At 42.2% G+C, this 17,500-nt stretch overlaps 1 protein-coding gene across 1 annotated transcript in view; it reads left to right on the top strand.

The window, feature by feature from the left end:
• Positions 1 to 202, top strand: part of LOC134087288 (NLR family CARD domain-containing protein 3-like) — a 4,411-nt gene extending 4,209 nt beyond the window's left edge. Inside the window, exon 5 of the mRNA XM_062540698.1 lies at positions 1 to 202. This exon is cut by the window's left edge and continues 1,603 nt beyond it. Within this exon, the coding sequence (XP_062396682.1) occupies positions 1 to 202 (202 nt within the window).
• The last annotated feature ends 17,298 nt before the right edge of the window (positions 203 to 17,500 follow it).

The raw sequence follows: 17,500 nt of genomic DNA, 5'->3' as shown, positions 1-17,500 counted from the left end.
TCATGATGAAATCCAGGCTTTCCTGAAGGCAGAGAAAGGTGCCGTGAAACAGCTCACACTGGCTCACTGCTCAGCCTTGGCTCATGTGCTTCTGATGTCTGATGAGGTGCTGGATGAGTTTGACCTGAGCAAATATAAAACCTCTCCAGAAGGTCGCAGGAGACTGGTTCCAGTCGTGAGATGCTGCAGAAAGGCTCTGTGAGTTATTTTCTACATTAACAAATTATGCTACAGTTTTCTCAAGTCTTGTTCTGTTTTAAATATGTATGTATTTAAGTATGTTTTTAAATTACACTTTTATAAGGAGGTGTTGCTAGATAGCATGGTTTAAAGGTAGCCTGGGTGCAGCCAAACGTTAGCCCTGCCTATTGTGAGGATGACGTAGTCAGGCTAGTTTAAAGGTGTTTGTTTACATTCACAACTTTTAGAACAGTCTTCCACTATTCACATTGTTTGCTACAACATTTACATCAGACAAGAGAAATACGTGACACCAGAGATGGACTAACACTACACAGTGTTGTTTTAACTGTATTAGGACTTGACATATTGCCTTTCTATTGTAGACTTGCTGGCTGTAAATTAACAGAGAAGTCCTGTGAGATTGTGGCCTCAGCTCTGCAGTCTGCAAACTCCCCCTTAAGAGAACTGGACCTGAGTCAGAATGACCTGCAGAAGTCAGGAGAAAAACTGGCCTCTGCTCTTCTGAGTCCAAACTGCAAACTGGAGACGCTGAGGTCAGTAATATTGTTACAGTAGAGCTGTGAGCTGAGCAGTTACTCATCCAGTACCAGCATCTGTGTTTTACTTTTGAATTGTACCCTCTTTGATTTTACTATTTGTAATTCTCTGTGACATGGTTTATGTGTTCACAGACTTGTTGGCTGTAAACTGAAAGGGGGATTTTTGGCTTTGGCTCATAAGGGAGCAAACTCCCACCTAAGAGAGCTGGACATGAGTGACAGTGAGCTTCAGGACTGTGGAGGAGAACTGCTCCATCAACCACTGAATCAAGACTGTATATTGAGGTATGTATTTTTGCGCAGTGCACACAAACTGGTGCATTCTATGGGATCTAAAAACTGTCCATCTTTTATTCGTTGGCATTTTATATTTGGGATTATAGGGAGCATGAAGGACATGTTGCTTATAGTGTTTTCCTCTCTCACTGTAGACTCATCAACTGTAGACTCAAACACAGCTCCTGTGTGGTTGTGGTCTCAGTTCTGCAGTTATGTATTTCTCAACTGAGTGAGTTGGACATGAGTGGTTGTGATCTGCAAATATCAGAAGAGAAGCTGCTCTCTGGTCTTAGAGATCCAAACTGCCAACTTGAAAAACTGAGGTCAGTAATACACTGAAAGGCACATAATTCACAGAGGTCTTATCTGCACATTAAAGTTGAAGTATATGTCATTCGAGTCATAATATGGATTGCAGATATTATCTGTAATATGTCTAAAGTGGAGAGAAATTGAGAATCTCACTGTTATGGGGTGAATCAATATCTTTTATTGTTATGTTAATGTTGATGTGGGAGAATTGGTCCCAGTTGGTGGTATAACACTCCCTGCTGATTAGGGATGTAACGATACACTCAACTCACGACTCGATATGGATCACGATTTTTTGTTCACGATACGATTTTATCACGATTTTTTTTGTTTGATATTGATGCTGTTTGAAGAGGTTGCTCCAAAGAAAATCAAATTGCACCACTCCCTCTCCTTCCAAAGTATTACGTCCTACACCTCTTCTCTTAAAATAAATGGCAGGCCCTACTCTGCCCTGCAAAGCAAAAAGGCAGTAACTATGCAGAGTGCAAACTGAAAAAATGTTTTTTTTTTTAAGTTATGCTGTTGCTTAGCCTTATGGTTGTAGTTAATGTAGCAGTTATTGGAGTTTTTTTTTTTTTTTACTTTACATTAGCTTATTTTTGGTACTTATCAATCTTCATAACAACTTTAATGTCATGAAAATTATAATAACTAATTTTCGACCAAAAATGCAGTTACTGCCTTTCTGCTTTGTACTGTTATATGCTACATCATTATTGTTCAAGTGCACACACTAAATGGAGAGCTAGGATTAAAATTCAGACTGTGCCTTTAAATAGGCAACTTTTTCCATCTATCAGCACAATGCTGCAGTAAGCCATTTCCACTAAAAAAATCAGCTCAATATTATGTGCAAGACTGATGTTTACCAAGCATGCAAACGTGTTAATCTCTTAGCACTATCGTCATACGTTTTTTCATAGTGAGATGGCTATCCCGACATATGTTCTGATGTAGGCTACATGGGGCGCACGGAGGTGAACGGCGGGACAAACGCGAAATGACAAGGTGTTAACTAAACAATTGAGTAGACCTAAGGTCGACAGGCTTTGTGGTTAAAACGATGAAAACCAGTAGGTTAGTCTGTCACAGCTAACTTCGTTCAAGCACAGTAGCTTAGACTAGTTTACACGCGCAGAAATTAAAAGTCAATATCAGCATCACAAGATTGCTGTCATTATCGGAAAATCCAGACACGTCAAACTGGACGCGAACGCGTGGCAAACAACTTCATAAATTATGTCTTTTTCAAACCTTGAAAACACCACATTAAAATCCAAGCATTTTCAAGGATTTCAAGCACCCATACGAACCCTGACACACACACTCTAGTTTAAAGTTGTTGCCTACCGTCGTCTTCCCTCGTTCTGTGCCCCGTACCTAGTGACATAAGTCATGTGACTCATCGCGATTCATTTTTTCTATCAACCGGTGCGAATCGTCACGCATTTGTATCGATTTTTATTTGTGTCACGATGCATCGTTACATCCCTACTGCTGATATGTCCCATTTAAATTACTGTTACTGTTACTGTTACTGTTACTGTAACTGTGTTAACCATTCAATATCAACATCAGTGTTTTACTCTAGCATTGATATCTCTGATTTCACTATTTGTAATCTTTTGTTACATGCTTTATTCTTTTACAGACTTGTGGGCTGTAAACTAAGTGGAATATTTGTGGCCTTAATAGCGATATACAAAGAGTTTAACAATCGTATATGACCTGTGGGAATAAGCTTTGGCTTCAGCCAATTTTCAAAACCCAATGTGGCCTTTGAGCCAAAAAGTTTGCCCATCCCTGTTATAACTTCTCTGCCATCAATGAACGTGATTTTTCTCTCAATCAAAAGTGTGAAGTTGTTACACTTTAGCAGATATTAGCTGTGTTAGGGTGTTGGGACCCATTTACAGTACTACTCTTTTTCTGTCTCACTAGTAGACTTGCTGGGTGTGAACAGACAGTCCTGGATGATCACAGCCTCAGATCTGCAGTCAGAATGATCTTTAGTAGTCATCAGTCTATGTTAGCTAAAGACGTAGACAATAACAACATCTCTAATTACACATCATCTGATCTCAATAATTTGTGATATCTGTTGATTCTGTATGTTTTACAGACTTGTTGGCTGTAAACTGAGAGGGAGAATTTTGGCCTTGACTCTTCAGTGGGCAAACTCCCACCTAAGAGAGCTGGACATCAGTGACAGTGAGCTTCAGGACTGTGGAGGAGAACTGCTCCATCAACCACTGAATCAAGTCTGTAAAGTGAGGTCTGTATTTTGCACAGTGCACACAGACTGGTGCATTCTGTTGGCTCTAAAAACAGTCAAAATCCTTTTTACTGGCATTTCATATTTGGAAATGTAAATGGTATCGAGGATTGTTGTTGATGTTTTCCTCTCTTACTATAGACTGATCAGTTGTAGACTCAAACACAGCTCATCTGAGGTTGTGGTCTCAGTTCTGCAGTCATATATCTCTCAACTGAGTGAGTTGGACATGAGTGGTTGTGATCTGCAAACATCAGAGGAGAAGCTGCTCTCTGGTCTTAGAAACCCAAACTGCCACCTGGACAAACTGAGGTCAGTGATATTCTGAAAGAGTTCACACTCACAGAGGTCTTATCTACACATTCACATTGAGGTTCAAGTTTAAGTGCATTTGTCATTCCAGCCATATCTAAAACATCTACAGTGAAGTGGAAATGTTTCTCACGACTAGCGTGCATTTACAATCAACTGAAAGATAAAGTAAAACAAAAATCGGTGTTAAATTGGTACCTATGTATAGAAACTTGTGTGCTAGTTACAGTGAGTTTAACAGTCGTATGGCCTGTGGGTAGAAGCTTTGGAGCATCAGACTGTTTTTCTGAAGCAATATCTCCTTCCAGACGGCAGGTGAACAAACGGTCCATGTGCCGGGTGAGAGGAGTCTCTTATAATGCAGAGAGCTTTCTTCCTGCACCTGCACCAACTCCACACTTTGGGCATACAGTAGAGTAGAAGACTGTCACTGCTCTGGGATGCTAGACTCAGAATATGAGTTTTAGACGCTCTGGGCTTTTGATGTCCATGTTGGTGTGAATGAACTGGTCCCAGACCTGTCTGTTATACAATAGCATAACTGTGCGTTCAGACCAAGACCGTCAAAAGCGTCAAGAGCGCCGGAAATCATTCATTTTCTATGGAGAGTCGGCGTTACCGGCGTCAAAAGCGTTCTGGGCTTGAGCGTGGCTTCATGAGCGTCACGGGCGTCAAAAAGAAGTTGAGCCTCAGTTAACTTTATGGTAATTAGCTATGACAAAGTTCAGCGCTGAACTGAGTTGAGCGTCAGGCTATGAGCTTCACCAGCGATTTTGACGCTTTTGACGGTTTCGGTCTGAATGCACAGTAATACTCCCTGCTGATGAGACACTAACAACATCAGTTTTCACCCCTCATGTTTCCTCTCTGATTCCACTATTTGTGGTTCTCTGTTACATGGTTTATATTCTTACAGACTTCTTGGCTGTAAACTGAGAGGAAGGTTTTTGGCCTTGACTCTTCAGTGGGTAAACTCCCACCTAAGAGAGCTGGACATCAGTGACAGTGAGCTTCAGGACTGTGGAGGAGAACTGCTCCATCAACCACTGAATCACGTCTGTAAAGTGAGGTCTGTATTTTGCACAGTGCACATCTTGTTTTCTGTCCTTTCATGTTTGGAATGTAAGGAGCATAGAGGACCTGTTGCTTAAAGTGTTTTCCTCTCTCACCACAGACTCATCAGCCGTAGACTCAAAGACAGCTCCCGTGAGGTTGTGGTCTCAGTTCTTTCATATATTTCTCAACTGAGTGAGTGGGACATGAGTGACTGTGATCTGCAAACATCAACAGAGAAGCTGCTCTCTGGTCTTAGAAACTCAAACTGCCACCTGGAGAAACTGAGGTCAGTAAAACTCTGAAAGACTCCACAGAGGTCTTATCTACACATTCAAACTTTCAAATAATTTTGACATTCAGACTTAGAAGCATCTAAGCATTTTGAGAAACATTGGCTCTGATTGTTGTGCCTGGTTTGAGAGGGAGTTGACCCCAGATCAGTTCAGCGCTCCCTGCTGGTGTGTCCTAGCCTGGCATAGCCCTCGTAAGCTTCCGCTCAATTTTCATTTCCCTTCACCATTACATCTGGGTCTTATGCCATTGAGCTCGATTTCTCAGGATGCATTCCATCCGGACCAATCAGCGAACGGGGGGGATCGGGGGAGGGGGGTGTTAACGATGACGTCGAGTATATGCGCGTTGTAGTCTCTATAGCTGTCACGACCAAACATTAGCGATTGGGTAAAATCAGGCCCAATCGATTCAAACTTCAACAGAGTTCACGCCTCCTGCCTGAAATCGATTCTGAATGGAGTAGGTCCTCTGTACGATATTAGTACGAGGGTTTGGTATGACCAGGCTAGGTGTGTCCATGCACATACTGTATAGAGCTCTACATCCACACAGGGAGCTGGACACTGAGGTTGGGATGATTAGTGGGAGTCCATTTTCAGGGAAGCTGTACAAGACCTAATAAATATAAGCTGTATTATCTCATTTTGCACACTGTTTTTCTCAAAGTGATATTACTACTTTAATATTCATCATAAAACTAGGCAGTGACCCAACACATTGCAACAAGACTCATTTAGAGATGAAGCGGTCAGGCTACAAAGTCTGTAATTGCTGCAGGAAGAGGATTCAGTGATGAAAACTAATTTCAATCACAACCCCATTCTTACAAGTAGAAACTATTATTTTACTCAATGTCCTCTATTCCTTTCCCTGTTTATTTGTATTATAATGTGTCAATGTCTGTTAAAGAATGTTAGTAAGATTTTAGCTAAAAACCTTTGACAATAATGGTAAGAATATGAATGTACGCATGCCACCATTCTGTTTTCTGATGTCTGTCTGCCCTCTCACTCTATGCAGACTTGCTGGTTGTAAGCTAACAGAGGAATCCTGTAAGGCTGTAGCTTCTGCTTTGCAGTCCTCCATCTCCCTAAAGGAACTGGACCTGAGTCACAATGACCTGAAGGATTCTGGAGTTCAGCTTCTCTCTACAGGACTCAGTAGCCCTCACTGTAAACTGCAGACTTTAAGGTGTGTATGTGCACACATATTGGGCCAATCCCAAAGTCCGGACTCACAGACTCAAAGGCTTTGGTGCGCGTTCTTGCGGAATTTGTAAGTGTTTAGGGCTGTCCCAATGTGGAATTTTAAAGGGCGTAACGGTTTGAGTACACACTTACCGGGCCCTTTCTGTGAGTCTGCAACTTTGCAGACTTCACTTAAGGGAATTACCCACAGTTCAAAGTGTTGTGATGTGTTGTGAAAATCCGGAAATTATAAAGGTAAACAACAGCACGACACACGTGTATGGTGCGAGTGTCAGCTACATCTTTGTTATTAAACATCGCTAAGGTGCAAGTGATCTCGTGAAGTGCTGTCCCAGATAACAATTTCCTTTGGGCCGGATCCGCATAAAAGCCTTTAGATCCGCATGTAGCGGACCTACGGTATCTGACTGTGGGCCAGATGTGGCCCACACACAATAAGCGGACCCGTATTGCAGATCCGTACAACACAGAATAAGCGGACCCGTGCCACTCACAATAAACGGACCTGTATTGCAGATCCATACCACACACAAGAAGCGGACCCGTACCACACACAAGAGGCGGACCCGTATTGCAGATCCGTACAACACAGAATAAGAGGACCCGTGCCACACACACACAATAAACGGACCCGTATTGCAGATCCGTACCACACACTAGAAGCAGACCCGTACCACACACAAGAGGCAGACCCGTATTCATGGGTTTCATCAGGTCCCTTTGCACAGGTGTATCAAGCACCATGCAGTCTGCATTGATAATCAAGGTGCTTGATTTTATGCACCTGTGGAAAGGGACCTGATGAAACCCATGAATTGCAGATCCGTACCACACACAAGAAGCAGACCCGTACCACCATCGGCGATCACACGGTGTCGAGTATGATGGTCCTCCTGCTCCTGGGGGGTCCTTTTTGTGGATCTTCAGATGGCTGAAGAGGCCAATTCTGGAGCCACAAACTTTGCTGCAGTGTGGGCATGGGTATGAGGTACTGGATGTAGGGTGTAGAAGGGCCTGTTTGGTGGTGACCCGTATTGCAAATCCGTAGGCCCACACACAATAAGCGGACCCGTATTGCAGATCCATACCACACACAAGAAGCGGACCTGTACGGGTTCGCTTACTGTGTGTGGTACGGATCTGCAATATGGTTCCGCCTCTTATGTGTGGTATGGGTCCGCTTATTGTGTGTGGTACGGATCTGCAATACGGTTCCGCCTCTTGTGTGTGGTACGGGTCCGCTTACTGTGTGTGGTACGGATCTGCAATACAGGTCCCATATTACATATGACTTTAGGCAGACATTCACAACATCCCCAACTGGTCACCACTATAAAAACTTTGCAGAAGAATTAAGGATAGGCCTACTGCTTATCACAATTTTATGACTTTATAAACCTCTTGGTTTAGATATCAAATATAACCTAGACATTCTCTGATAACTTTAATTATATTTTTTGTAGGCCTACTTTGTTGAGGTTTGCTTCCCAGCATGCATTGCAAATATTAGTTTTGAATTTTGAAACAATGTGGTTGACATTTTAGCTTATAGGCTAACCTACGCCACTGATGTTTTGAACAACAACATTACCAGATATGACCATTGACTTAGTAATTTATTAGGGGGAAAATACACCGTAGTCGTGAAAGTATTAGACCTAACCGGGTATAAATATCCAGCTAACTAAGTCATAGAAAACTCATCTGGACGTGATCTTCAATCTACAAGCCGAATGCACAGGCAAGATAAATGAGTGTGTGTACTGAAATACTGAACGTAATTGCAAACCACTGTTGTATGCTAAATACTGCTTGGCAATGATGACAGGTGTTTCACTCCCTTAACCCTTAGATGCATAGGCTACCAATACCTACACTCTTCCATGAGTGGGGTCAAAAATGACCCCAATTAGAATGCATGCGTTTCTTGCTGTAAACTCAAATAATGTCTCTCATTTTGGTTAAAGATGATGATTTTTATTATATATTTGTCTAAAATGTTTTTATTTCATGTTGGACATATTGATGCATCACTTTTTATTAACATTTTATTACAAAACAGCTTTTAGATAGGCAAAAAAGGTAAACATCCTAAAATTATCTCAACATAGGTGAATAGGGTAAAATGTTTAACTTAGAGATATCTTCATGAAACTTTACCAGTTGAATACTCACATAAATAGGAGAACAAAACGTATTGCAAGTTTTCTGTATTTAGGTTTAAATATGCTAATTAGGTCATGCCTAATTAAATATGCGCTAATTTGCATATATGTTTTGATGCGAAGAATCTGACCATTGGAAAAAGCCAGGTTGAAAATATTTTTTTTGTAGTGTTAATATATCAAATAAAAAAACATTTACAGAGGTGATTATGAATATCTTCCTTTGTTATCCAGTAAATCAGAAGGTACTGCCAATTGGCTTAAAAAAATTGATTTTTGCCCTATTTTTAGGCATAAAAAGTCATACAAATCAGGCCAAGAACGCTATATCAACAAATCCCTCTGTAAATATCGCTTGGTGAATTCTGCTTCACAATTATAGGAAGAGCGGACATCGAAGGATCAAAAAGCGACGTCGCTATGAACGCTTGGCCGCCACATTATATGATGATACTTAGATTTATGTTGTTGTGTAAAAATAGCCTTCAGGATGGTGAAACTGCTGACATGAGATGTGATAATCAACAGTAAATGTATACCTCACTGCCACAGTTGATAAAAATCAAAAGATCCTAGGGTTAACTTTTGAAATTCCATAGAAAATGCTTGGGGTCATTTTTGACCCCACCTATGCGGATCGGTGGTACTGATACAAAACATTAAATTACTATAAAAATATAACAGTTAGACACAAATCCAAATGGCCTCATGTCAAAGACAACCTATTTGAGGAATACATAGAAGGCTAAATGAAAAAAAATTAAAATGAAGAAGATACTGCAAGAAAACAACCTCTGGGGTCATTTTTGACCCCACTTATGCATCTAAGGGTTAAAGAATAATCAATCGCCACACGATTTGTGACAGAACAATTTGGGGGAAAAGCTAAACGGCGCGAAAGCTAGTTGAGTGAAATTCGATTATTCCCCTTTTTACGTTGTGGTGACAAAATACGTTCTTTAAAATGCTCCGAATCATCGCCGGGACGTTATCTTGTTTGTTGGGAGCAGTCTTAGCCCTTATTGACACCAGATCAGTAAAACGGATCCAAAACAATTTTGGACCGATGTGCGTTTGGACGCCGGATCAGGTCCACTATTCAGGTCCGTGCCGGATGTCGTGGTAGATGTGGCCCAGTTCCGTCCCAGTGTAGTTTTGCTATCTGGGGTCCCAATCCAATTTATACCTATCTGAGCCCATGTGGCACTCACTTAGCACCTGAGATCAATTAAGTCTGTGAGTCTTTAGTCCTTAGTCTTCAGGGCTCACTTTGGGATTCATCCATTGTGGCACCGTTGGCTGCCCGTCTGTAAATCTTTGGAATAATGGTGCCTTCATGTGCTATGGTAATTATGGTAAATACCAAAAGCCGAGGTCAAAAATGCACATGAACACCATCTCATGTGGTATTTTCCACTGGGCAACTCGTAGAATATTTTGATGGACGAGTTGCCGAGATGAGATAACCTTTGACATTTTCAACATGGCGGAGAGCAACGGAAGAGTTGTGAATGATAGCATTGTTTACTACTAAACATTGTTTGCTACTGTTAGCAGATGTTTTTTGCAGCCTATACAATGTTGTGTCATTGACAATTGTAATATAATGCTTTGACACTCAGTGTACATTTTTAAAAAGCTGTTATGGTTTGGTATTGCCTCCCCAGAGCTATATGCTAGCTAGTGATGAGTGAGGTCATTTACTAATTTCCTAACAGTACGTCAACAAACCACTTGAACACAACACACTGGTAACTACCAGGTCACAAATGGAAAATACCATATTTTCCATAGCATGTGAATGCAGCATAAATCATCAGCTGCAGTATGTGTTAAAACAGACTGAGTCAGTGCTAGCTTTTGGAAACAAGCTGTGAAATGATGTATATGAATGTATTCATGCCACCATTCTGTTTTCTGATGTCTGTCTCTTGCCCTCTCACTCTATGCAGACTTGCTGGTTGTAAGCTAACAGAGGAATCCTGTAAGGCTGTAGCCTCTGCTTTGCAGTCCTCCATCTCCCTAAAGGAACTGGACCTGAGTGACAATGACCTGAAGGAGTCTGGAGTTCAGCTTCTCTCTACAGGACTCAATAGCCCTCACTGTAAACTGCCGTCTTTAAGGTGTGTATGTGCACACACTATTGTGGCACTGTTGGCTGCCTGTCTGTAATATTTGGAATAAATCATCAGCTGCAGTATGTGTTAAAACAGACTGAGTCAGTGCCAGGTTTTGAACATAAGCTGTGAAATGTTGGCATCAGTGCTGCAAGGGACACCTTCCCATCTCTGACCTGCAGGATGCAGTTTTAGATCAAGATAATTGTCATATTGATATTAACAGAATAACAACTACATTCCAACTAAATGCTTGCTTAAACTATTATACTAGTCAGTGTCCTCTGTTCTATCTATTCTATATTAATAATGTTTATAACAAGGATAAGAATATGAATGTATTCATGCCACCATTCTGTTTTCTGACATCTGTCTCTTGCCCTCTCACTCTATGCAGACTTGCTGGTTGTAAGCTAACAGAGGAATTCTGTAAGGCTGTAGCCTCTGCTTTGCAGTCCTCCATCTCCCTGAAGGAACTGGACCTGAGTCACAATGACCTGAAGGAGTCTGGAGTTCAGCTTCTCTCTACAGGACTCAGTAGCCCTCACTGTGAACTGACATCTTTAAGGTGTGTATGTGCACACAATATTGTGGCACTGTTGGCTGCCTGTCTATGATCTTTGGAATAAATCATCAGCTACAGTATGTGTTAAAACAGACTGAGTCAGTCTACCGATGTCTATGTGCTGAAAACTAATTTCCAGCTCAACTCTGTTCTTACAAACAGAAACTATTTTTTTAGTCAATGTCCTCTATTCATCTCCCTCCTTATTTGAATGATAATATGTGCATTTCTGTTAAAGAATGTTAATGAGTATGTTTTTTTTTTTTTTTTCAAAGCTAAAAATATTCATAATAATGATTAGATTGTGAATGTATTCATGCCACCATTCTGTTTTCTGACGTCTGTCTCTTGCCCTCTCACTCTATGCAGACTTGCTGGTTGTGAGCTAACAGAGGAATCCTGTAAGGCTGTAGCCTCTGCTTTGCAGTCCTCCATCTCCCTAAAGGAACTGGACCTGAGTCACAATGACCTGAAGGAGTCTGGAGTTCAGCTTCTCTCTACAGGACTCAGTAGCCCTTACTGTAAACTGACAACATTAAGGTGTGTACGTGCACACATATTGTGGCACTGTTGGCTGCCCGTCTGTACATTTTAGAATAAATCATCAGCTGCAGTATGTTAAAACAGACTGAGTCAGTGCCAGCTTTTGAAAACAAGCTGTGAACTGATGGCATCAGTGCTGCAAGGAACACCTTCCCAGCTCTGACCTGCAGGATGCAGTTTTAGATCAAGTACATTGTCATGTTGATATTAACAGAATAACAGTAGATCCAGAGGTGATTACCAGGGTATTTAAAACTACATGCTTTAACAAGGCAACAGGGCCAGATGGCATGTCTGCTTTTCTTATTAAAACATTTGCAGAGGAACTCCCACCGGCCTGGCATCCACTCTTTCAACTCTCTATAGATTCCCAGTGTGATGTGGCAGCTCATAGGCGAGTCCTAATGGCGGGCCGCTATGAGCTTTCATCTGCATTTGACCGTTTGAACTCACTCATGCTGATAACTTCACTCCTGTCCTCCATTACTGCATGTACTCATTGTTCATTCCCCATGCTGTGTGTATTGTTAGTGTGTGTAGAAACAGAAGGGTGCACACATACTGAAAACTGTGCCAGACATTTCACTCACCTTTCATTCATTCATTCCATATAAAATTATGTTTATTGAAAATATCCATATATGGCAGTAACATCAGACAGGTAACATCTTACAAATATCTAGGGATCCACTTGATAAAGATCTTAACTGGCACACACGTGGAAAATATTTAGACAAAAATGCACCAGCGTCTCCATTTCCTGCGGAGACTGAGAGTGTTTGGGGTTTGTGAGAGCATCATGTTCATTTGTTATAGAGCCACCATAGAGTCCATCTTGCACTATGGCATCACCAGCTGGTTTGGACATCTGACAGTTAAGTTCAAGGCCCAACTAGGTAATGTGGTCACATTACCAACACAACAGCTGGACAAATGATGGAGTCCCTGCTCCCCTCACTCTCCAAGACATATCTGAGCAGTCCACTCTACAGCAGGCTGACAGAATTCTATCTGACCCCTCCCATGTGCTGTACCAAGAATATGAGCTCATGAACACAGGAAGGAGGTACAGGGTCCCTTTCTGTTTAGCACAATCACTACAAACATTCCTCTGTCCCCCTGTCAGTCAACATGATGAATGGGCAACGTGGGCAGAACAGTTGGAAGGCCCAAAACCAATACTAAGTGCTGAGTAGGGGACTGTGTATGGGGGCTGAACTGAGTGGAGATGTGCTGAGGCTGTGGTGTATGGATGTGCTGTGTGTGACTGAAGAGTACAGAGAGAGAGAGTGAGTGTCTACTTTGGGACTGTGCTTAATGGGACTCTGTGGTAGAGAGTGCTATTTATGGGCTATTTATTGGCCTTTTAACATGATGGGAGTATCATTTATGGCATGACAGATGGCTGTGAATGTGTGCGCTTTTTGTATTTTATATTTTTATTTACTCTATGTATAGCATATGTGCTATGTCCTGTGGTGTGTTATGTATGGCTGTGGCAGCTTACCCCTTATCCAAAACACATTTCTCCCTTGGGAGACCTAATAAAGGAACCTTGACCTTGATGCAAGCATTTCAGAATAGTGGAAAAGAGAATGCACCAGTGAATTAGATACATTTAGACTTATCTGATTAGTCAGGAAGAGAACAATTATTTGCCTTAAGTTAAGTTAACCCTTAGGAACATGAATCACCCCTGCTGCCCACATGACACTACAAGACAACAACAAGTTGTTTACATGGCTGCAGAGTGTGTAATGTAGTGTTTCTCCAGTCCATGTCCCTGCTGTGTACATAATGTGAGTGCTACACACATCTGTGTCTGTGTCCATCCTCATGAGATACAGTGACCTCATGGTGCTGAAGGATGGCCTGAAAATGTCCAGTTTTCAAAGACTGACCTTCCACTCTCCTTTGAAACAGACTCAATCTGTGCCACCTCTCTAAAGCAAGCTGTGAAATGATGGCATCCGTGCTGCTAAGTGCTCCTTCCCATCTGAGAGAACTGGACATGAGTGACAATGACCTGCAGGATGAAGGAGTGGAGCTGCTCTGTGCAGGACTAAGAGATCCACAATGCAAGCTGGAGACACTGAGGTCAGTAATTAGGAATTACTACATAGTAAGACACACCAGTGTGCCTGTATGTGATGTCAAATTGGACATCTGTGAATATTTTTAATGATTTGCACTGATAATGCCAAATGGCGACATTTAGGGAGTGTCAGTCAAATTAACTGAATATACAAATGGTTTGTACACCTTCAATGCATTTTCCTTCATTTATAATTAAGAAATAGCATCTCTTGTTTCAGACTGTCTGGTTGTCTCATCACACATGAGGGCTGTTCTCTATTGTCCTCTGCCCTCAAATCAAACCCCTCCTACCTGAAACAGCTGGATCTGAACTACAATCAACCAGGAGACTCAGGTGTCAGAGAGCTCACAGACAGACTGAATGATCCCAGCTGTAAACTAGAGACGTTGAGGTGAGATGTATTGCATCTTAGATGTCTTTCTAGTGGAGCTGTTCATCCATTTGTGTCCTGTGTTGGAGAGCTTTCTGTGTGTAGAGACTGGATATTCTGTCATGTTTCCAGATGATTCCCTTCCACATATTAAAGGGATATTCCGCCATTTTTGGAAATACGCTCATTTTCCACCTCCCCTCGAGCAAAACAATCGATATTTACCTTGTTCCCGTTCATCCAGCCATTCTCTGAGTCTGGCGATACAACTTTTAGCTTCAGCCTAGCATAGATCATTGAATCGGATTAGACCATTAGCTTCTCGCCTGCTAGCTTCATGTTTAAAAGTGACTAAGATTTCTGGTAATTTTCCCATTTAAAACGTGTCTCCTCTCAAGTTAGAAAGTGCAATAAGACCAACTGAAAATGAAACCTGGCGTTTTTCTAGGCTGATTTGACATGGAACTACACTCTCATCTGGCGTAATAATCAAGGCAACTTGCAGCTACTGGCACTACTACTGCTTGTTGTCTATGGGGACTATTTTCAGATGCTGCGTACGATATCACTGCGCCTATGGTACGTTTGCAAGTTGCCTTGATTATTACGCCAGATGAGAGTGTAGTTCCATGTCAAATCAGCCTAGAAAAACGCCAGGTTTCATTTTCAGTTGGTCTTATTGCACTTTCTAACTTGAGAGGAGACACGTTTTAAATGGGAAAATTACCAGAAATCTTAGTCACTTTTAAACATGAAGCTAGCAGGCGAGAAGCTAATGGTCTAATCCGATTCAATGATCTATGCTAGGCTGAAGCTAAAAGTTGTATCGCCAGACTCACAGAATGGCTGGATGAACGGGAACAAGGTAAATATCGATTGTTTTGCTCGAAGGGAGGTGGAAAATGAGCGTATTTCCAAAAATGGCGGAATATCCCTTTAAACTGGGCATGATGTGGCCCTTTAAGTACTGCAAGTAAAAGGCAATCCCCCAGACTTACACACACATACTGTATGAGGCTTGTGGACAGTTTGAGAATAGCAAGTGTGGCTTGGTAGCTGGCCATGGTCCTGGGATGCCAGTAGTGAAGATCACATGCGAGTGATGTCCAATAACTGCTTCTCTGGGTTGAGAATTTTTTTTTTATAGTAGGCCTGTCACCTAGCCTAGAAATCTAGACGCACCTGTCGCCAACTGTTCAGACCTCAAGATCGCTTTCATCACAGGCCACTAGCAGAGGGAAAGTAAACAGGAATTGGAAACCTGGTAAACTAGTCGGATATCTTGCATTAGACTAACCTTGGGTCAGGGTGGGTGTAGATTAGTAGGCGTCCAAGGACTAATGTCCAAGCATATGATTTCCGTTGCTAGAAATGAAGGCTGAATAGTGCGTATCTGCCCAACTTAGCCTGAGACCGGTGGGAAAAGCATCTGTGATGGAGAGTGAGCTGGATGGGGAGGACTGTGTAATGATATGAGATGTAGTGATTAAGTGTAGGCAAGAGTGAGCATCTTCTCTGTTGACCAGATTGGTGGCAGTATAATAGGAGACTGAGGATGTAGAATCACCATGGCTACAGCGAGTTAAGGGGATGCATTACTACCGTTAGAATAGAAGTGGAAAGACTGTAAGAAAATATGTTATGGTAAGTATCTTCTAGACACTGGAATATATAACATAAAGGTGATTTAGAAGAGTGGAGGAGAGGCTCAAGTAAGCGTAATTCAGTCAGTGTTACTGATTGGTCAATATGCTCTGTTTGATATGAACCTTTAGGCTACTATGATCCATGGCTTGTAGATAAGGACACGTGGATGCAGATCTACGCCAGATTAACCTCACTATGCCACATTTCCTCACTACATCTCAACAGCCAAATGGCAAATATGAGTGCGAGGCTGAAAGTGATCCTGGAACAGAATCTGTTGCTATGATAAATGTGGGCCTCCTGCATGACTTAAGGTGGAAACTCTGCATTCCAGATCATGAGCAGGTTGTGAGTTATCAGAGCAGCGCAGGGGTCTGGCATATCCTGCGTCTGCATTCTGTGCATGCGGTGCTGGCTAAGTGTGTGACTATTACATCCACGCGGCAGGTGGAGGTGTAGCGTGCCTCCAGATTTGTGCAAGCGGGGTGGACGTTTGAGCAATGGCCCAGATTGTGTTGTGCTTGCTGTTGGGCTCAGTGAAATATAGCTATGCTTTACGGAGCACCGTGATCAAGTTGGACGTGGTTGAACTACTCCGTGATACACACAAGCACACGGGAGTGGAAACTGTGTTGCGCTTGTTTGGTGCAGCGGTGGCCATTCATGTGTTGCACGAGCCATGAGAACGATGGGTGTTGGGGATCAGTGAAGCTTTTGCAGCATTTCTCAGAGCTCAGTAGAGCTGTTGCTGCATGGGTCTCAGTAGAGCTGTTGCTGCATGGGTCTCAGTAGAGCTGTTGCTGCATGGGTCTCAGTAGAGCTGTGGCTGCATGGGTCTCAGTAGAGCTGTTGCTGCATGGGTCTCAGTAGAGCTGTTGCTGCATGGGTCTCAGTAGAGCTGTTGCTGCATGGGTCTTCGGGCTCATTTCATCCTATCTGTGGCAACCTTAAGCATCAATTGGACCTGAGCTGGAAGAAAACTGTTAGAAAGTAATTTGCGTGAATAATATCCAATATTCAGCACGATACAACATACAACACAGTATACATGATAGGCAGATAAGGCATGAATAGGCATGAACTGATGAGTAGGTAGATGGCATGAAATGATGGGCATGAAATACGTGAGTTGGCAGGTGGAATGGAATGGTGTTCCATGGCACTGCTGGGTGCCCAAGCTGATGGTGCGGGGAAGTCCAGCGTGGCTCCGGGCATGGAATGGGTAGAGGTAGGGTTGCAAAATTCCCAGAATTTTCAAAGTTGGAAACTTTCCATGGGAATTAACGGGAATATACGGGAATTAACGGGAATAAATGGGAATTAATGGGAAATTAATTAATTAATGGAAATCTTGTATCTGGCAAGTTAGTATATAACAGAGACCTTAATGTAGTTGGAAATCTTTCAGCATAATGTTAGTTAAAACAACCTGATTTAATGCAAATTCAGCTGAATTTCTACCCTCCACAGGTCAATTACATACAACAATCAACATAGGCTACTAGACATATAG

Source organism: Sardina pilchardus, chromosome 1, assembly GCF_963854185.1.
Source record: "Sardina pilchardus chromosome 1, fSarPil1.1, whole genome shotgun sequence".
Classification (NCBI taxonomy): domain Eukaryota; kingdom Metazoa; phylum Chordata; class Actinopteri; order Clupeiformes; family Clupeidae; genus Sardina; species Sardina pilchardus.
The sequence above is the reverse complement of the archived record's forward strand: the minus strand, read 5'-3'. Positions and strand labels throughout refer to the sequence as shown.